At 50.2% G+C, this 20,822-nt stretch overlaps 1 protein-coding gene across 1 annotated transcript; it reads left to right on the top strand.

Moving 5' to 3' along the window:
• The first annotated feature begins 5,836 nt into the window (after positions 1-5,836).
• LOC105059133 (probable voltage-gated potassium channel subunit beta) lies at positions 5,837-20,293 on the top strand. Its single transcript, XM_010942350.4, has 4 exons — positions 5,837-6,567; positions 6,844-6,987; positions 7,557-7,721; positions 19,998-20,293. The coding sequence occupies exons 1-4, from the start codon at positions 5,998-6,000 to the stop codon at positions 20,109-20,111; spliced, it is 993 nt and encodes a 330-aa protein (XP_010940652.1). The 5' UTR covers positions 5,837-5,997; the 3' UTR covers positions 20,112-20,293.
• Positions 20,294-20,822: the final 529 nt, after the last annotated feature.

Below are 20,822 nucleotides of genomic sequence, written 5' to 3'. Positions count from 1 at the left end.
TCTTGCGCTTTCGACGGTCTTCTAAGGGTCTGATTAGTTATCCCTCCGGAGATTTTCTAAGGGTCTCCGGAGAATGTTTCTCTCTCTTGATGGATTTTCTCTCTCTCCAAAGTCATCCTTCTAAGATTAGCGTAGGGGAAGGCTTCATCTGATGATTCTGATTGAGTTTAGAGACGAGTCTGATTTTAAGTGAGATTTTGATTTTGGAATTTGTTAGATTTAATTTTGAATTAAAATTAATATAAAAATATAATTTTGGATAATAGGCACGGAAGAATCTCCTAGAAGTTAGTCGATCCGTTCATTCAGTGCTCCGTGAAAAGTAAGTAATGAATCATCTTCTCGAGATATTCCATATTTATTCTGAAAATAAATAATTATTCTCTAAAATTATGCATGATTTATGGAATTATGTTTTGAAAGAAAAGTGCTTTTGAAATGTTATGGTATATCGATTTATGCACATGTTTAGTGAAAGATTATGATATATATTGTGGTACTAAGTGTTTTGATATAGATCGGATTTATGCTCTCAGCCTAACTATGTTTCAGTGGGCCCCGCCAATGGGGATTATACGTTGGTACTTTGTGGACCCTGCCAGTGGAGGTTGTGCGCTGGTATTTGTGGACCCTGCCAGTGGGGGTTGTGCGCTGGTATTATGTGGACCCCGCCAATGGGGGTTAAACGTTGGTCATAGTCGAGGCTGTTGAGTTTCGAGTGTTTTGAATCGAATCGGATTTATTATATGTGAATATTTGAAAATTTGGATTTGCATTAAATCAGCATGAAATATATTTTTATGTTTATTTGCAGTATTATATAATATCTGAAATATCTGGTAGAGATATTTGTTACTTACTGGGCTGTCTAGCTCATTACCTTTCTTTCTATTTTTCAGATTCAGACAATTAATTTCGAGCGTGGGAAGAAATATTGGGACAAAGCTTTTAGAGGCGAGATTTAGCATTGTTAACTTCATTGAACTTAGATCTATTGTCTTTATTGTTTTAGCAAAAAATTTTATTAGATGTAAGACATTTGATTTAATTACTTGAATTAAAGTTGAATAATAATTATTCCCGCTGCGATGCATTGATATCGTGATGAGATGCCTTGCATGCTTATGGAGAGAGTTCTTCATGAGTATGCGGCGGTTGCCGCGACCCTCGATTCATAAATCTCGGGTCGGGGGCGTGACAAATAATCTATACAATTAATAGGTGAGATCCTCATCTGCTACAAGGTGATACCATTCATTCAATAAGACCAAAAGATCAGGTACAGTCTTCGAGATTATTCAAAAGAGGTATTCAAATCCTCTACTCAGTATGCTACCAGCAACGATCTCCTCACTTCATGGGAGTGATCGAGGGCTAAATTATCTCGTCCAATTTGGCATGTCCAACGATCAGGCAATCTCGGGATCGTGCGATCTCACAGCTAACAATCTATCTATTCGACACCTTTCTATATAAACAACCAGAGCCTTGAAGATCTAGATAAGTCAAATCAAATTTCTCTCAAAGAATCCATTGCTGCTTTTTTGTTCCCTGCTTTTCTGACTTGAGCGTTGGAGAGTCCTTGCCGGAGCCACAACCTTGGGTTTGAGACTTGTTTTGCAGATCACTGCGATGCCATCATCCCTGCACGAGGATCAGACGTCTGTCTTCCGACCTTGATCGATTTAAGCAGCAACAGATAGAGAAATGACTACTTGCAACATGCGATCAAGGTGCTGCTTAAATCGACCCTTAGAAGACCCTTAGAAGATAACTGATCGCATGTTGCAAGAAGTAGTCATTCCTCTATCTGTTGCTGCTTAAATCGATCAAGGTCGGAAGACAGACGTCTGATCCTCGTGCAGGGATGATGGCATCGCAGTGATCTGCAAAACAAGTCTCAAACTCAAGGTTGTGGCTCCGGCAAGGACTCTCCAACGCTCAAGTCAGAAAAGCAGAGAACAAAAAAGCAGCAATGGATTCTTTGAGAGAAATTTGATTTGACTTATCTAGATCTTCAAGGCTCTGGTTGTTTATATAGAAAGGTGTCGAATAGATAGATTGTTAGCTGTGAGATCGCACGATCCCGAGATTGCCTGACCGTTGGACATGCCAAATTGGACGAGATAATTTAGCCCTCGATCACTCCCATGAAGTGAGGAGATCGTTGCTGGTAGCATACTGAGTGGAGGATTTGAATACCTCTTTTGAATAATCTCGAAGACTATACCTGATCTTTTGGTCTTATTGAATGAATGGTATCACCTTGTAGCAAATGAGGATCTCACCTATTAATTGTATAGATTATTTGTCACACCTCCGATCCGAGATTTGTGAATCGAGGGTCGCGGCAACCACCGCATACTCATGAAGAACTCTCTCCATAAGCATGCAAGGCATCTCATCACGATATCAATGCATCGCAGCGGGAATAATTATTATTCAACTTTAATTCAAGTAATTAAATCAAATGTCTTACATCTAATAAAATTTTTTGCTAAAACAATAAAGACAATAGATCTAAGTTCAATGAAGTTAACAATGCTAAATCTCGCCTCTAAAAGCTCTGTCCCAATATTTCTTCCCACGCTCGAAATTAATTGTCTGAATCTGAAAAATAGAAAGAAAGGTAATGAGCTAGACAGCCCAGTAAGTAACAAATATCTCTACCAGATATTTCAGATATTATATAATGCTGCAAATAAACATAAAAATATATTTCATGCTGATTTAATGCAAATCCAAATTTTCAAATATTCACATATAATAAATCCGATTCGATTCAAAACACTCGAAACTCAACAGCCTCGACTATGACCAACGTTTAACCCCCATTGGCGGGGTCCACATAATACCAGTGCACAACCTCCACTGGCAGGGTCCACAAATACCAGCGCACAACCCCCACTGGCAGGGTCCACAAAGTACCAACGTATAATCCCCATTGGCGGGGCCCACTGAAACATAGTTAGGCTGAGAGCATAAATCCGATCTATATCAAAACACTTAGTACCACAATATATATCATAATCTTTCACTAAACATATGCATAAATCGATATACCATAACATTTCAAAAGCACTTTTCTTTCAAAATATAATTCCATAAATCATGCATAATTTCAGAGAATAATTATTTATTTTCAGAATAAATATGGAATATCTCGAGAAGATGATTCATTACTTATCTTTCACGGAGCACTGAATGAACGGATCGACTAACTTCTAGAAGATTCTTCCGTGCCTATTATCCAAAATTATATTTTTATATTAATTTTAATTCAAAATTAAATCTAACAAATCCCAAAATCAAAATCTCGCTTAAAATCAGACTCGTCTCTAAACTCGATCAGAATCATCAGATGAAGCCTTCCCCTACGCTAATCTTAGAAGGATGACTTTGGAGAGAGAGAAAATCCATCAAGAGAGAGAAACATTTTAGAGAGAGAAAATTCTAGAGAGAGAAAGTAGAGAGAGAAAGTCCAATTCCAGAGAGAGAAAATCAGGGTTCAGACTGAAAGAAGAGAGAGAAGAGAGAGAAACTCTCTCTCTCATCAATTTCAATTTTTATTTATTTATTTATTTATTTACTTACTTTTATATATATATATATATATATATATTTATTTATTTATTTTTATTATTATTATTATTTTTCTTTTCTTTTCTTTTCTTTTTTCTTCTTTTCTTCTTTTCTTTTTCTTCTTTTTCTTCTTTTTCTTTCCTTTTTCTTCTTTTTCTTCTTTTCTTTTCTTTTTCTTTTCTTTTTCTTTTTCTTCTTCTTCTCGGTTCTTCCCGTGCCGGAACAGGGGATCGGCGTCCCCTCGGCCTTGACCAGCCGTTCGGGCCACGGCCGCCACGGTGGAGGCCGACGGCCGACGGGGGCCACTCCCCTGGTCACGGAGGAGTGGGGCCGGCAATCAATTCCGATCGCCGGCGCCGAAAAATTCAAAGAAAATAGATAAAAAAACAGAGTCTTTTTCCCCGGTCAGAAATCGGCGACTTTCGTCGCCGGCAGCCGCGCACAAATGCACGGGGAGGAAGGAGAAGAAAGAGGGAAAGAAGAAGGAGACTCACCTCAGTCTCCGGAGACCTCGTCGGCGGCGATCACGGCGAGAAATCAAAACGGTGACCGCGGCTTTATTTCGAAAAAATCAGAGGGAAGGAGAGGGAGAAGAGGCCGATGATCGGTCTCAAGGGGAAGGGGTCTTCTTATAGAGCACCCTAGGACTCCGAGGGGTCCTAGGAGTCCTAATTTCCATGGGTTTCGCCGGAGAAGAAGACTCCTACCGGGAGTCTTCTTCCCGGTTTGCTCTGTTTTTTTTTTTTGGGGCTTTTGTGGGCTTGATTTGGTTGGGCTATCACATTATTAATCAAGAGAGATTTTAGCCTTCATGTGCTCTCCACGTGAGGACATTTATTGCTTTTGGCCTTAGCTCGTATCAGCATAGATGCTCAGGATACCTCGTATCAGCATAGGGGAGTCATATCAGGATCAGCTCAGCTCATATGAAGGTAGCTCTTCACAGTATGCATATGGCTTAGCTCTTTACAGCATAGTCATAGCTCATAGAGCTGTAGATCCGAGGCATCCATGATACCATCATAATATAGCCCATTTTCTTTTTGGACTCAAGTATATCATTAGTTGGCCTGAATCTGAGCTAGATTACAGGCCCCTTCCTTGGCTTGCTCAGATTCAACCTATTCGACTATGCATCTACAATACTTGTGGATTTATTTTTTTTGGCAGGGCAGGGGGGAGGGGGGGTAGCCGGGTAGGGTAAGAGTTTGATTCTCATCTCCCTCCTCCTTGTCCTCTCCCACCCCTTCGATGCCACTGCCTCCTCTTTCTTCACCCGTCCGAGTAAAATAGGAAGAGGGATTGAGGTGGATTGGGTGAACCAGAAGAGGATGATTATGGCATGGGTTTTTGAGGGGCTAATGAAGACTTGGAGGGCCCGACGAGGTGGTGATAGTGGCTATAGGGACAATGGAGATCGGAGGTTGTGCGCTGATCCGAATGGGTTCAACTTTACTATGTGCCTAAGATCTTCTCCCAAGCACTGGCAGGCAATACCTTCACTAGCTTGATGGCCATTGCGGCCACTTCATCGGTGGCCTTACGGTTCAACTTCTCAAATACCTAGCCAATCTGTGTGGGATCTCAGAATCACCGTCTAAGATGGCGGTGACATTGGAGGAGAAGAACAAGATGCCAAGACTCATAGATCAGATGGCCCCCATGGATCTGCCACGTTTTCATGGATTAAGAGGGAGGTTGGGGAGGTTGATGGAGGGGGCATGGAGGAGGTGGTCAGTACGGCAACGATCATCAGAGAGGGACTTGAGAAGGTGGAGGAGGGTCTAATGATTGTAGATGGAGCCAGGGCTGGTGTGGACGGCAAGCTTAGGGTGAAGGACAATGAAATGAAGGCAAGAATATTAGTTTGGCCCAACCAGACCCGAGTCAGGTTTAGATGGAAGTATGGCCTGATCCAGCTTCAGTCCCAACCTGGACTCCAAACATATGTGCACTCAAGACGGGACTTTGACAACGGCGAGCAGGTTCCTTTCAGCGTCCATGTGGCCGGTTTGTCGATCATCTCGCCTTCTATTCTCCCGAGAATTCTTTGCAGACCGTGGATTCCCCCAGGCGCTCCACGGATCGGCTCCGTGCCCCAGCATGCATGGAGAGCTTCCGTCCGGCACGCTTACTTCAATACCCGTGCCAGGAGACCCATCGTATCGTCGCGAATCTCAAATCTCACCGTGCGTGACATCCCACCCCACATTTGCAAACATCGTGTTCTAGTGCCCAGCGAGTCCGATCCACCTCCTGTCCCTTTTTTGTGCCGCGTTCGATGCTTCGATTCCCAGCCCACCGAGCTTTCCCAAGATTCCCCGCAAAACTTGTCTCCAAGGCACAAAGAAAAGCAAAGCTCCACCGGAGCTTGGAGCCTCCTCTTTGCCTGAGAGACAGACACAGGGAGAGACCATGGCGATGCAGTACAAGAATTTGGGGCGATCGGGGCTGAAGGTGAGCCAGTTATCGTACGGAACATGGGTGAGCTTCGGGAACCAGCTGGACGTGAAGGAAGCCAAGGCCCTCCTCCAGTGCTGCCGCGACCGCGGCGTCAACTTCTTCGACAACGCCGAGGTCTACGCCAACGGCCGCGCCGAGGAGATCATGGGCCAGGCCTTCCGCGAGCTCGGGTGGCGCCGCTCCGACCTGGTGGTCTCCACCAAGATCTTCTGGGGCGGCCCCGGCCCCAACGACAAGGGCCTCTCCAGGAAGCACATCGTGGAGGGCACGCGGGCGTCGCTGCGCCGTCTCGACATGGAGTACGTGGACGTGATCTACTGCCACCGCCCCGACGCGGCCACGCCCATCGAGGAGACCGTGCGGGCGATGAACCACATCATCGACAAGGGCTGGGCCTTCTACTGGGGGACCAGCGAGTGGTCCGCGCAGCAGATCACCGAGGCCTGGGGCGTCGCCAACCGCCTCGACCTCGTCGGACCCATCGTCGAGCAGCCCGAGTACAATCTTCTCTCCCGTCACAAGGTAGCGTTCCAACAAACCATCGGACTTGTTTTCCGATCTAGGGAACTTCGTCTTGTTCTTCTTCAAAAATTATATCGTAGTTTGTCCATTACTAGCTAGCGGGATCCAAGATTAGTATGCGATCTGGATTAATTTCATTCATCGTTAAAGATTTAGGAAGTAAAGAGTGACTGCGGAACTTAATTGAGTCTCCTTATTATTCTTTTTTTTTATAAACAAAAAGACAATGCCTTTAAACCTCAATGGAGGTAGTAAGCTTCGTATATTTTGTTGCAGGTTGAGGTCGAATACCTGCCTCTTTACGGCACCTATGGCCTGGGTCTTACCACATGGAGCCCGCTAGCTTCTGGGGTTCTTACTGGCAAATACAGCAAAGGGAACATACCACCCGATAGTCGATTTGCCTTAGAAAACTACAAGGTAATCCTGATCTTTCACAACTGCACTTAAAGTTACTCATTGTTATAGACTTTCTTTAAGTGGTACCCTATTTCGATAATGGCTGTAATCCATAAACCAAATTAAGGATTTGAATATGGTTTCATGTAACTAGGAACTTCAACATCGTTGCGCTTCAGAATACCATCTGAAATATATAAGATCTTGGTTTTCTTCTTTTCTAATTTCATGAATTCTAGGAAATGGTATTGATGGGATCATCAGAAAAGGGATACCTTTGTTTGCCAGTAATGTTTTGGTAACTTTTGGAAAGATGGATGCACTTTTGGAAGCAATCGTTGCATAATTATGAAGCTAAACCCGTGATGAAGATTATGCGCTTTTAGAATAATCAGTTTCTTGATCTGCATTCTAGCGTTTGTATCTCCAGAGTAAGAATACTTTGTCTTTTTGCTGTTTTAATAATCATTTTATTGTGGCAAAGTTTCATTCATTCAATTGGTTCTGTGCAGAAGTTACTGCTAGAAGGTCCTAGATTTTGTAGTTAGTGAAATGTTGATAAAGGCTGGTTGGTACATTGTGCATTGCAGAATCTGGCGAGCAGATCATTGGTAGATGATGTGCTTAGAAAGGTTAATGGACTGAAACCAATTGCAGATGAGCTAGGTGTACCTTTATCTCAACTTGCAATTGCTTGGTGTGCATCAAATCCAAATGTTTCATCAGTAATTACCGGTGCCACTAAGGAGAGTCAGGTACATATTATGTGCTACATCCAGTTTGCACAATTAAGCTAACATATCTTGATACCAAGTGTTGATATTGATTTCCCTTATTCTAGAGTTTTATATTTTAATTTTTGCAAGATATCTTTGTTTCTTGTTTCCCTAAACATGAATCTGTTTGCTGGAACCTGTCCTACTTTGACTGCAAGAATCTGATCTATCTACTGGGAAGCTCTCTTATCTCTGTTTCTTTCCAATGACTTGAAAAGCCAGTTGGTAGATACTTAAGTTATTACTGGAAAATGGGACCACTACATTAATGTTAAATTATGCAATACTAATAGATGTTAAATGTATTAGATCTGTTATGGAAATATAATCCTTTTTAATGCTTACTCTATAGTTGAATAGAGCATATTGTAGATAATTATATGGCCTACTAAATGTACAACATATAAGAAAAAAAATTGTGATAAACAAACTTAGACCAAGCAAGGATAACTGAATATGAAAATTTAATGAACACAAGCAAATTGATGCAACCAACCTTTTCCAATACTCTTTATAGAGACAGTAGTCCTCATGTTTCATGCTAAAATCAGATATGTCTTGATCACTATTATTATATCACATCATAATCATCATTTTTTTTTAGACAAAAATTATCTAGATTTTGATGGTGTTTTTATTGAGCAACATGTAGGAAAAATCCTTTGTTTATCATTGTGGAAGTATGAGAATTGTTGGGTACAAAATACCCACAGCCGAAGTTCTCAGCAGAATCGACTCCGAAAGGACTCCGTCCGGACTCCCACGGGAGTCGGGCTCCGCCTACGACTCCGACCTCAAGCGGGACTCCGCCCGGACTCCTACGGGAGCCGGACTCCGTCGCCAACCTCGACTGCCGGTAAGCTCCGTCCGAACTCCTATGAGAGCCGGACTTCGCGCCTGACTTTAATTGCAGAGGACTCCGCTCGGACTCCTACGGGAGCTGGGCTCCGCCCGCGACTTCGACTCCGAAAGGACTCCGCCCGGACTCCCACGGGAGCCGGGCTCCGCCTACGACTCCGACCTCAAGCGGGACTCCGCCCGGACTCCTACGGGAGTCGGGCTCCGTCGCCAACCTCGACTGCCGGTAAGCTCCGTCCGGACTCCTATGGGAGCCGGACTTCGCGCCTGACTTTAATTGCAGGGGACTCCGCCCGGACTCCTACGGGAGCTGGGCTCCGCCCGCGACTTCAATTCCGGGAGGACTCCGCTCGGACTTCCACGGGAGCCGGGCTCCGCCTACGACTCCGACCTCAAGCGGGACTCCGTCCGGACTCCTACGGGAGTCGGGCTCCGTTGCCAACCTCAACTGCCGGTAAGCTCTGTCCGGACTCCTATGGGAGCCGGACTTCGCGCCTGACTTTAATTGCAGGGGACTCCGTCCGGACTCCCATCGGAGCCGGGCTCCGCCCATGACTCCAACCGCAAGAGGACTCCGCCCGGGCTCCTACGGGAGCCGGATTCCGTCATCAGCTCCGACTGCTGCCGAACTTCAGCCGACGGATCTGCACTCCCAGGCAGGCCACAATAACGGCCACGATCCTGCTCCACTTCCTGCGGCGGATTCCGCGCAGCTCCATCACTCCCTGACAGGCTGCAGTAACGGTCACAACGCTGCTCCACTTCCTACGACGGATCCCGTGCAGCTCTACTACTCCCTGGCAGGTCACAGTAACGGCCCCAATCCTGCTCCACTTCCTGTGACGGATACCGCACGATTCTCCCATCCGATGGCAAGTCGCGATAACGGACGCCGCTCCACTCCCCGCGGCAGACTCCACGTGGCACGCCCCGGTGATAGCCACGAATCCACCCCACTACTCTTCGCAACAAACTCCGCCTGACCCTGGGCGGCCCACTGCCAGACGGTTACAGATATCACTATCAGGCTACTGCCCCCTCCACCTATAAAAGGGGGCCCCAGATACGTTATTCAAGAAGCTCTTAGTTTTTACCTCAAAATTTTGCTAAATTCTCCGTTCGAGCACTCCATTCTTGTTGAGGCAGAGAACTAACTTGAGTGTCGGAGGGTCTTGCCGGAGCAACCCCACCTCCGGTTTAGACTTCCTTTGCAGGTCCCGGCGGCGACCGCGACTCCCTCGACTCCAGCTTCTCCGGCGCAAGCGAATTTTTGCACCAACAGGATTGGCGCTAGAGGAAGGGCCCTGTGTCTTCGCAGTACCCTTATTCTTAAAGGAGCGCTCAACGGAGCCGCCTCCGATCGTCTCCTCCGGCACCCACTCCTTGTCTCCCCCTCGGGATCCTTACTCGATGCCTCCCCGCAAGGCGTCCACGGCCTCCGCGGCCAGATCTCAGGCTCCGGCCTCCCCTCCTGTTTCTCAACCTCCTCCTCCTCCGGCGGCGGCGGTCGGCGCGGAGCAGTTTGACCTGCTGGCACAGCAGGTCAGGGGCCTCACTGAAGCTGTGCAAGCTATGCAGCAGCAGCAGCCGCAGGCATCGGTACGCCCGGAAAGGGCATCCCCGGAACACCAGAATCCGGCGGCGGGGCGGGCCACCTGGGCCAGCCGCCCCGTCCTTCCTGGAAAAGCGAACCCGAGGGTGGAGAGCCCTCAATCGGACCACGACTCCACCCCTGGAAGATCCCTGCCCCCATTCTGCCAGAGGACCCTCGAGACTCGAAGTCGAGAGGATTTCCTGGACCGGAGGCTCCAGGAGATGAACTGGCAGATCGAAGAACTCCGCCATGCACCCCCCGCTTATGGTGAGGATATTTGTACTGACCCTCCCTTCTCTCAAATGATCATGCAGGAACCGATCCCGCCAAACTTCAAGCTTCCTCAGTTCGAGAGCTACGACGGGACTTCGGACCCGATTGATCATCTGGAGGCCTTCCGGACGATGATGCTGCTTCACGGTGCTCCTGATGCCATCCTATGCTGGGCCTTCCCGTCCACCTTGAAGGGAGCGGCGAGGAACTGGTACTCGGCTTTGAAATCGGGTACCATCTTTTCCTTCGATCAAATGAGCCACCAATTTGTGGCCCATTTCGTTAGCAGCCGGCGCCCCCGGAAGGGTTCGGAGTCCCTCATCAACATCAAGCAGAGGGAAGGGGAGTCCATTCGGGCCTACATCAACCGTTTCAACGTCGCGGCGCTGGAGGTCCGGAACTTGGACCAATCAGTCGCAATGGCCGCCCTGAAGGGTGGCCTTCAGAAGAACGACCTTTTGTTCTCCCTGGAGAAGAAGTACCCCAGGGATTTTGCTGATTTGCTAGCTCGGGCCGAAGGATACGTCCGAGCGGAAGAAGCCTTCAAAATGAAGGATGAAGAGACAGCGAGGGAGCGGCAAGCGGGAGACTCGAGTAAGCCCGCAATTGAAAAAAGGCCAAGGGAAGCCCGGCCGCGTTCTCGATCCCCTCTTGGGCACAGGCGCGCCCATACTCCACACCGGGTGCGCAGGCAGAGAAGTCCGGATAGCGGGGTTCGGCGGGGTTTCCCACCAGGGAGATTCCGCAACTACGCCCCCCTCAATGCCTCGAAGGCCCAGGTACTGATGGAGGTCAGGGAGCAGCTCCCTAGGCCGGAGAGGATGCGCACACACCCCGGGAATCGCAACCCCAACAAGTTCTGCCTCTACCACCGCGACCACGGCCACGACACAGAGGAATGCATCCAGCTCCGGGACGAGATCGAGGAGCTCATTCGGCGAGGTCGACTCGACAGGTTCATCCGACGCAGGTCTGAGGGTAGAGGAGATCGACCAAGGGCCCTTCCGCAGCCTGAGCCGCCAAAAAGGGAGGAGCAACCCGGGGATCGGCCTCCCATCGGGACCATCGACTCCATCACCGGAGGGCCTCAAGGAGGAGCAGGCCTCCCGCAACCATGGAACTCGAAAAATCTGTAAATGTATCACTTACGATTTCACCTTGAATCTAAATTTCTTTCTACTTAACGTACTCTTCCCCTCTGGCATGGATTTGTCACGACTGGATATGACCCCTCCAAACGCCTGAAACGAAGTTATGTTAGGAACCGGGGGAGAACCCCATCCTAACATACCTAAAATGAAAGTCCGACTATCTCGAAATCGGATGGGGGGAGAGGCCTTACAGCGCCCTAATGTGCCCCCACAGCCATGTCAGGAACAGGAGGAGAACCTCGTCCTGACATGAGCAAAGTCAAAGGCCCGGTTCTTTTAGACCGGATGGGGGAGAGGCCTTACAGTGCCCTAATGTACCCCCACAGCCATGTCAGGAACAGGAGGAGAACCTCATCCTGACATGAGCAAAGTCAAAGGCCCGGTTCTTTTAGACCGGATGGGGGAGAGGCCTTACAGCGCCCTAATGTGCCCCCACAGCCATGTCAGGAACAGGAGGAGAACCTCGTCCTGACATGAGCAAAGTCAAAGGCCCGGTTCTTTTAGACCGGATGGGGGGAGAGGCCTTACAGCGCCCTAATGTGCCTCCATAGCCATGTCAGGAACAGGAGGAGAACCTCGTCCTGACATGAGCAAAGTCAAAGGCCCGGTTCTTTTAGATCGGATGGGGGGAGAGGCCTTACAGCGCCCTAATGTGCCCCCACAGCCATGTCAGGAACAGGAGGAGAACCTCGTCCTGACATGAGCAAAGTCAAAGGCCCGGTTCTTTTAGACCGGATGGGGGGAGAGGCCTTACAGCGCCCTAATGTGCCCCCACAGCCATGTCAGGAACAGGAGGAGAACCTCATCCTGACATGAGCAAAGTCGAAGGTCCGGTTCTTTTAGACCGGATGGGGGGAGAGGCCTTACAGCGCCCTAACGCGCCCCCACAGCCAAGTCGGGAACGGGAGGAGAACCTCACCCTGGCTTGAGCAAAGTGGAAGGCCCGGACTCCTACGGGAGCCGGGCTCCGTCCACGATGCCTACGGGAGCCGGGCTCCGTCCACGACGCCCAGGAAGACTCCACCCGGACTCCTACGGGAGTCGGGCTCCGTCCACGACGCTAAGGAAGACTCCATCCAGACTCCTACGGGAGCCGAGCTCCGTTTACGACGCCCAGGAAGACTCCACCCGGACTCCTAGGGAGCCGGACTCCGTCCACGACGTCAAGGAAGACTCCACCCGGACTCCTACGGGAGCCGGGCTCCGTCCACGACGCCAAGGAAGACTCCACCCGGACTCCTACGGGAGCCGGGCTCCGTCCACGACGCCCAGGAAGACTCCACCCAGACTCCTACGGGAGCCGGGCTCCGTCCGCGACGTCAAGGAAGACTCCACCCGGACTCCCACGGGAGCCGGGCTCCGTCCACGACTTCTGCAGCAAGAGAGATTTCGCCCGGACTCCACCCCGCGACTTCTGCAGCAAGGAAGACTCCGCCCGCCCTGGCAATGACCCTTACATGCCCTCGTGGGAACGGGAGGAAAACCTCGCCCTGATGGTAACGAAATCCGGCCGCCCAACAAGATCGGATGAAGGGAAAAAGCCCCCTAGCGACACCTCCGCGCTCCTATGCAACCCCGCAAAAAGCGAAGGAAGGGTCCTCACTCGGAAAAGAGGAGAAAAATTAAAAAGGAAGGGTGACGAACCACGGTGGAAACAGATGAAGGACGAACCGCCCCAAAGACCTAAAGGACTTCGTCCCAACGGAGACGGGGAGTTCCTACCAAACACCCCCGACTTCTAAAAAGACTCCCGACACAGGTCAGGAAGACAGCGACATCCCCGAAGTAATGCGGAGTTCGGACCGCCAAGCTCGGGCTTGCGGCCACGTACGACGAGGAAGGCGAGCTAACGCATCGACGACTGGGCGCCTCCCAACGACGTCTACATCGGACAAATCGAACGACAAGAAAAGTTCGGCGGACGACAATTTAACACAACGCGCGGACGAGGTAACACAAAACACCCTTTTCATTCCGTTTCCGTAATATACGCTACAAAGCCCGGAAGGCCAAGGAAAGAAAAGCAAAACGACAAAAAGGGAAGTAAATACATGAAAAGACAGAAGGACGAAAAGAGCTCTAAGGAGGCTCTGCTCCTTCCGACCTAGAGTTGTCTGCTCCACCTCTCAACCAGGACTGCCTTAGATTCTCAATTTCTTCTTCTAGCTCTTCCCTTTTCTGCAGCGCGTCCTGGAGCGCCCGACGAAGTCGCTGGCTCTCGGCCTCCGCCTCTCGACGCCTCTTCCTCAAGACCTCGGATTCTGCCTCCGCGTCCGCGACGGCCCGCTGCTCGTATGCCAGTTGAATCTTTAGTTGTTGCAGCTCGGCTGTCTTTTCCCCGAGGGCGACTGAAATCCCTTCAACGGTTCCTCTTAGGGACTGGAGCTCATCAGAATCCCGGGCGGAAGTAAGCTGAGCCCTGCTGGCCAGCTGCCTCTGGAGACGGGCGACTTCGTCGGTCGCCGCCCTGAGTCTCCTTTTATATTTCACCTGCCTGCGCCAGCTGGCCCGATGCACGTCGTGGCTCACCTCGGCGTCCTGAAGCTGCTGCTGGAGGTCGGAGACCTTCTTCGACCACTCCTGGTCGCCGTCGACCCGGGCCAAGAGCCGGGACGAACCTCCTTCCAGCTGGCCGATCTTTTCCTTCGCGGCCGACAGTTCCACCTTGAGGGCGCTAATCCTAGTGGCCTGAGCCCAAATTCGGTCGCTGGCGCTCTTCTTGCATTCATCAAGCTCCTTCGCGAAAGCCGCTTTCCTCCGGCTATACTCCATGATCCCCTTCACGTGGAGATTCCGAAAGTGGGTGGCCTCCGCGGTGGCTTCAGAATGACCTTCTCTCAATCTGCGAAGCTCGCCTTCCATCTTCTTCGACTTCTTTGTCAAGTGAAGAACTTTCTTCTTCAGCCGCTGGATCGTCGACTTCAGTGGGATCCCCAGGGGCAGAGGAAGTGCTTCTGCAGGACACTGTCATCGGAAGGCAAAAGCGTCAAAGCACGATTCATCGCAGGAAGAAAAGCAGGGAAAAGAAGGGGAGGGAGGAGAAGCCATCCGCGACAAGAAATTCAACTTTATTGATTGGATGATTTTTTGAAGACAAAAAAGAAAAAGAAAAGTTGCGATGAAATAAAAATACAAGGCCGGAGGTCTCAGACCTCGGGGGCAGGGGTTGGAGAATTCGGCGTCCCCGGCGAGGGGACTGCAATTGCGGTGGCGGCTGGCGAGGGGCCGGCCTCGTCTTCGGACTCCTCGCCTAGGAAGCTGAGGTCGAGCTCCAAAAATTTTCTGGCCACCTTCTCTTGGCAGAGCTCAAACCCCTTGATGAACGCCTCCTGGCCGAATTGGACATTCAGGTCCCTCGTCTCCGCGGAAGCCTTGAATTCCTCTACCGCAAGGACTCTGGCCTCCGAGACCAAGACCGGAATCTGCTCAGCCAAGTTGGCGACCTCGACCTCCGCCCTTCTCGTCGACTCCTCCAAGGTCTGCCTCTCCTCCTCCCGGGCTTGTTTCTCTCTTTCCAGGGCCTCTTGGAGGGCGGCTACTTCGGCCGTCTTCGCTTGGAGGCGAGCAACCTCGGTCCGACAGCGCTCCTCCACCTGGAGGATGTCCCTCCTCGCACAGTTCACCGCCTCGATATTGGCGAGGAGCTGGTTCCCAATCTGCAAGGGCAGCTAGGGAATCAGAACAAAGGCCGAGTAGCCAGGTAAATAAAGATTTGCTTACCTCAAGGAAGGACCCCAAAGAGTCCCAGGCTCGCTGCTCAGGATCGGCGCGGTCGATCCTCTCGACGATGTCGGGCAGAATGCAGCCGTCGATCAACCGCCTGATCAAATCCCTATTGAAGGGATTCTCCGGTCCCTCTTCGGAGCAGAGGGACTCGTCGGCAGCAGTTCGCGGCTACTCACCCTGCGGGCCACTGATTTCTTCCTCTTCCCCCTCTCGGCCACAGGCGCCTCCGTGGAGCGGACCCCCGAAACAGGGGCCCCAGCCGGCGGACTCCTCGAGGAGGCCCGGGGAGCCGTTGCCTCGGCATCCGAGGGAATGTTAATCGCTGGGGCCGCCTGGACAGGTGCGGCCAAGCTCGACTCCTCCGCCCTGGCCCTCTTCGCCGATCCGGAGGTTGCGACGCCCTTTCTCTTGTGGGCCCTGAGGCCCCTGGCAAGCATCCGCGCTGCTTCGGCGTCCATCCCTTAAAAAAAAAAAAAAGAAGAAAAAAAGAAAGAAGAAAAAGAAGCGAACCAATCAATCAAGAGCCCAAGAAAAAAAAAAAAAAGGGGGGGGGAAGAAAGAAAGAAACAGAGGGAAAAAGAGAGAGAAGGAAGAAGAGGTGAAAAAGGGAAAGAAAAAGGAGAAAGGCATGAAAGAGAAGATAAAGGAAAAGATGAATACTCGCAGGATCCTGGGGGCTCAGGCCGATGTTGAAAAGAAATTGTTTCCTCAGAAGATTGGGAAGGGAAGGAGCGGAATAGGCAAGAAGCTTCCGGGCAGCCTGGAGGTCATCCTCCCCCAGACTAGGGGCCCGGCGAACAGAATCCCTCAAAGAGCCCCAAGGGGGCAGGCCCAGCCTCAGGGTCGGGCAGTGGACGAAGAGGTATTTCCCCTTCCAATTGTGGATTGAAGAAGGGGCACCTTTCAGCAACCCCTTCTTACCGAACTGGGGGGAGAAGTACCACCAGTCCTTCGTCGAAGGATGGCGCTTGAAAGTATAGAAGTGCCTAAACAGGGAGAGGGACGGTTGGACCTCGACTACGTGGCAAAGGAAGAGAAATCCTATCAAAAACCTAAAAGAATTCGGGGCCACAGAAGCCAAGGAGATGTCTAAGAAGCGGAAAAGGGCAACAACAAAGGAAGGAAGCGGAAGCCGGAGTCTGGCACGGAACGCTTCCTGATACAGACAAAAACGACTGGATGGGGGAGTGCTGGCCCGGTCAGAAGGGCCAGGCAGCTCCAGGTCGTACTCCGGAGGAACTCCATACTGAACCCTTATCAGAAGGAGTTCCTCCGGAGTCAGGGAGCATGGAATGGCGCCCGGTGCAAAAACCGGGCGGAGCCCAGTCCCAGACGCAGGTTCGTCTACAGAGCAAGGGACCTGGGGGTTTGAGGCGGAAGAACTCTCGGAACTGCAGGGAGCAGAAGAGCCGGACGACATTTCGGGTAGGTTTGAAGGAGAGCTCTAAAGATCCCTAAGAAGGCGGACCGGATGAGGGGCGAGAGGTCATAGGAAACTAACTCGGAGGAATACAAAAAATAATGACAGAGAAGAAGTTCCTAAGCGGTGGGAAGAAGGTTGAAGGTACCGGAACTAACCTAGATCGCTCTGAGGGACCAGAGGGACGATTTGGAGGGTGCCTACGGCTCGAGAAGATGCCAACTGAAACAGGGCTCTCGAAGGGAAGACAGACACAGATAAAAACTCTGGAACGGAGTAGGGCCCCTAAAGGTGGAAGGACGGGTTTAAATAGATCCTGGGATCCGGCGCCATAATGATCGCGAATCCCCCCAGGCCAGCCCGCGTCAGACACGTGTCCCACTCCCCCCGGTGGGCGGCTAAAAGCGGCTGACGAATCGGCAGGGCCATTATGGCGCCGTACCTGGGCCAGTGTACTGGCGGGAATTTCGAAGGGTCCCTTCGTATCGCCCCGATTCGAAAAGACTCCAGCACGCGCACATTTAATGCAAAAATATATGGGGGCGGCCGTGCGCAGGATTCGAGGGGACAACTTCGGCTATATCTCTGTACTTCCTTCATTCGAAATTCAAACTCGGAAGTAGGGGGACTGGTGTTGGATACAAAATACCCACAGCCGAAGTTCTCAGCAGAATCAACTCCGAAAGGACTCCGCCCGGACTCCCACGGGAGCCGGGCTCCGCCTACGACTCCGACCTCAAGCGGGACTCCGCCCGGACTCCTACGGGAGCCGGGCTCCGTCGCCAACCTCGACTGCCGGTAAGCTCCGTCCGGACTCCTATGGGAGCCGGACTTCGCGCCTGACTTTAATTACAAGGGACTCCGCCCGGACTCCTACGGGAGCCGGGCTCCGCCCGCGACTTCGACTCTGAAAGGACTCCGCCCGGACTCCCACGGGAGCCGGGCTCCGCCTACGACTCCGACCTCAAGTGGGACTCCGCCCGGACTTCTACGGGAGCCGGGCTCCGCCTACGACTCAGACCTCAAGCGGGACTCCGCCCGGACTCCTACGGGAGCCGGGCTCCGTCGCCAACCTCAATTGCCGGTAAGCTCCGTCCGGACTCCCATGGGAGCCGGACTTCGTGCCTGACTTTAATTGCAGGAGACTCCGCCCGGACTCCGGGAGACGGGCTCCGCCCGCGACTTCAACTCTGGGAGGACTCCGCTCGGACTCCCACGGGAGCCGGGCTCCGCCTACGACTCCGACCTCAAGCGGGACTCCGTCCGGACTCCTACAGGAGCCGGGCTCCGTCGCCAACCTCGACTGCCGGTAAGCTCCGTCTGGACTCCTATGGGAGCCGGACTTCGCGCCTGACTTTAATTGTAGGGGACTCCGCCCGGACTCCCACGGGAGCCGGGCTCCGCCCACGACTCCAACCGCAAGAGGACTCCGCCCGGGCTCCTACGGGAGCCGGACTCCGTCATCAGCTCCGACTGCTGCCGAACTTCAGCCGACGGATCTACACACCCAGGCAGGCCACAATAACGGCCACGATCCTACTCCACTTCTTGCGGCGGATTCCGCGCAGCTCCATCACTCCCTGACAGGCCGCAGTAACGGTCACAGCGTTGCTCCACTTCCTACGATGGATCCCGCGCAGCTCCACTACTCCCTGGCAGGTCACAGTAACGGCCCCAATCCTGCTCCACTTCCTGTGACGGATACCGCACGATTCTCCCATCCGATGGCAAGTCGCGACAACGGACGCCGCTCCACTCCCCGCGGCAGACTCCACGTGGCACACCCCGGTGATAGCCACGAATCCACCCCACTACTCTTCGCAACAAACTCCGCCTGACCCTGGACGGCACACTGCCAGACGGTTACAGATATCACTATCAGGCTACTGTCCCCTCCGTCTATAAAAGGGGGCCCCAGATACGTTATTCAAGAAGCTCTTAGTTTTTATCTCAAAATTCTGCTAAATTCTCCGTTCGAGCACTCCATTCTTGTTGAGGCAGAGAACTGACTTGAGCGTCGGAGGGTCTTGCCGGAGCAACCCCACCTCCGGTTAGACTTTCTTTGCAGGTCCCGGCGGCGACCGCGACTCCCTCGACTCCAGCTTCTCCGGCGCAAGCGGATTTTTGCACCAACAAGAATCAAAGATATTAAAAGATATAATAGAGCAAGACTTTGTTATGGGAAAAATGAAACATGTTTTTCTGGGTGGCCGTTTTCTGAAAGCATATATAACAACCCATTGATCTAAAGAGTGATAGAAGAGTAGATGATACATTATGAGTGAACTAGATCACTAACATGTAGGGATGTTGACAATAGGATTGCTCAAAGAAGGTTGCAAAAGCTTTAGGCAGGTGCTGGGGTGAGACTGATGTTTCAACACTTGGGGGCATCATAGGTGGATTTCTTGGATACGAGGGCAGAGTTTAGTAAGACAGATCAAGCGGATATAAATATAATGGTGTTGATTTGTGGGAGAACTAGGATTCTACATAGAAAAAAAAAAGGAGCACTGAGGTGAGATCTGGGAGCTGTATCTTCCAAAAAAAAAAAAAGAACAGTGAAGAAAAGCAGGCTGAGGGAGCGATGAATGAATACAGGGGCTTGCTTGCAGAATTTTGACTTTGATCATCTCCTATGGTTCAAAGAGGCTTTGCTTGCAGAAATTAACTCGAGACTAGTTTTTTTTTTTTTAAAAAAAATTATTGTGGTTTTCAGTGTTATATTTCTGAATGGCAGATTTGAAGCATTTTGCAGTATAATTGACGGCTTAGATGTGGCATAACTTATAGTTATAAAAAAAAATGAAAACCATATTGGCCAATTTCACATAGCTTTATAGTCTATGATTGATTAGGTAGCATGATAGCATGCAATGAGTACACAAGGAGGCTCTACAAAGAGGAGCCTGTGTTTCTGTAGGCAGGTGAAAAAATATGTGGCCCCTGAAAATGTTTACTGAAAGCAACGCATATCATCTTTAGGTATTAATTAACAAATATGGTATGTTGTGTTTACCATGTCTTGCATGCTTTCTGCATGTATTAATAGGCATACACTAGATGATCACTGGTCATCTCTTTGCCTCATTCCTGCTACTTAGTTAGCAAGAAAGCTTTTGGAAAGGCAGTGATAACCATTTAGTTTGTGAATACCTTAATCTTCATGTTTCCTTTATGCTTATTCTTTCACCTCTGCTATTATTGAAAATTCCATTTTGTCACTACTACAGATAAAAGAGAACATGAAAGCTCTTGATGTCATTCCACTTTTGACACCTGATGTGATTGAGAAGATTGAGGCAGTTGTTCAAACCAAGCCCAAGCGTCCAGAATCATACAGGTAAATCCACAATGAGATCTAGTAGAGTCTGTTTTACTTTTGCTTCGTTTGAGAATGTATGAAGCCCAGGAATGTTTATCCTGTTGTGAATGGTCTTGTTGAGCTTATCAAAAACATTGGGTTTGCATCATGGATGTGACATTTTTATAGTAGTTGAAGCCTTTGATGGAGATTTCTGAATTTTCATGTTTTGCTGCTGCACATTGTATTATTGTGCTATCTTGTATTCTTTGTGGCTTGTGATTATTCCAAGATAAGTTGATAAAAGTTGGCTAATTCTATTGTGCTGATGATTGTTTTCATGTTGAGATAAAGAATTAGCCTACTTGATTCTTGCAAGATCAAACTCTAATAAATACTGTCAGTTGAAGGCTGCTAGATCTCTAGATAGCTGAAGACTTTTTGCAGCACTATTGGACTTTATCTGCCCCCATGCGGTAGAGTACAGAGTTTAATCCTGTGCTCTTTGGATGTGCAAAGTCATACTGCTTCTAGAAACCACATGAATGTTGTCTAAAGTGAATCCTATGTGGCCTTTATGTGAATGGAGGAAGCCTTATTAGTTTATGCTAGACGTTACAAGAGTCTTCTATTGCTTAGCCCGTATCTGAGTAATTCTAATCTTGGTTCTTTGAGTTTGTCTCTGTCAAATGCTCCTTGTATTAGGTTGTCTTGTTTGACCAACAGACATCGTGGCCTTTCTTCTGGCCTTTGC

The sequence above is a fragment of the Elaeis guineensis genome, chromosome 16 (assembly GCF_000442705.2).
Source record: "Elaeis guineensis isolate ETL-2024a chromosome 16, EG11, whole genome shotgun sequence".
Taxonomy (NCBI): domain Eukaryota; kingdom Viridiplantae; phylum Streptophyta; class Magnoliopsida; order Arecales; family Arecaceae; genus Elaeis; species Elaeis guineensis.
The sequence above is the reverse complement of the archived record's forward strand: the minus strand, read 5'-3'. Positions and strand labels throughout refer to the sequence as shown.

Coding starts and splice junctions, on each gene's coding strand:
- LOC105059133 (XM_010942350.4), top strand. CDS start 5,998: ATGGCGATGCAGTACAAGAATTTGGGGCGATCGGGGCTGAAGGTGAGC. Junction 6,988..7,556: donor TTGCCTTAGAAAACTACAAG/GTAATCCTGATC, acceptor TGTGCATTGCAG/AATCTGGCGAGCAGATCATT. Junction 7,722..19,997: donor GTGCCACTAAGGAGAGTCAG/GTACATATTATG, acceptor TCACTACTACAG/ATAAAAGAGAACATGAAAGC.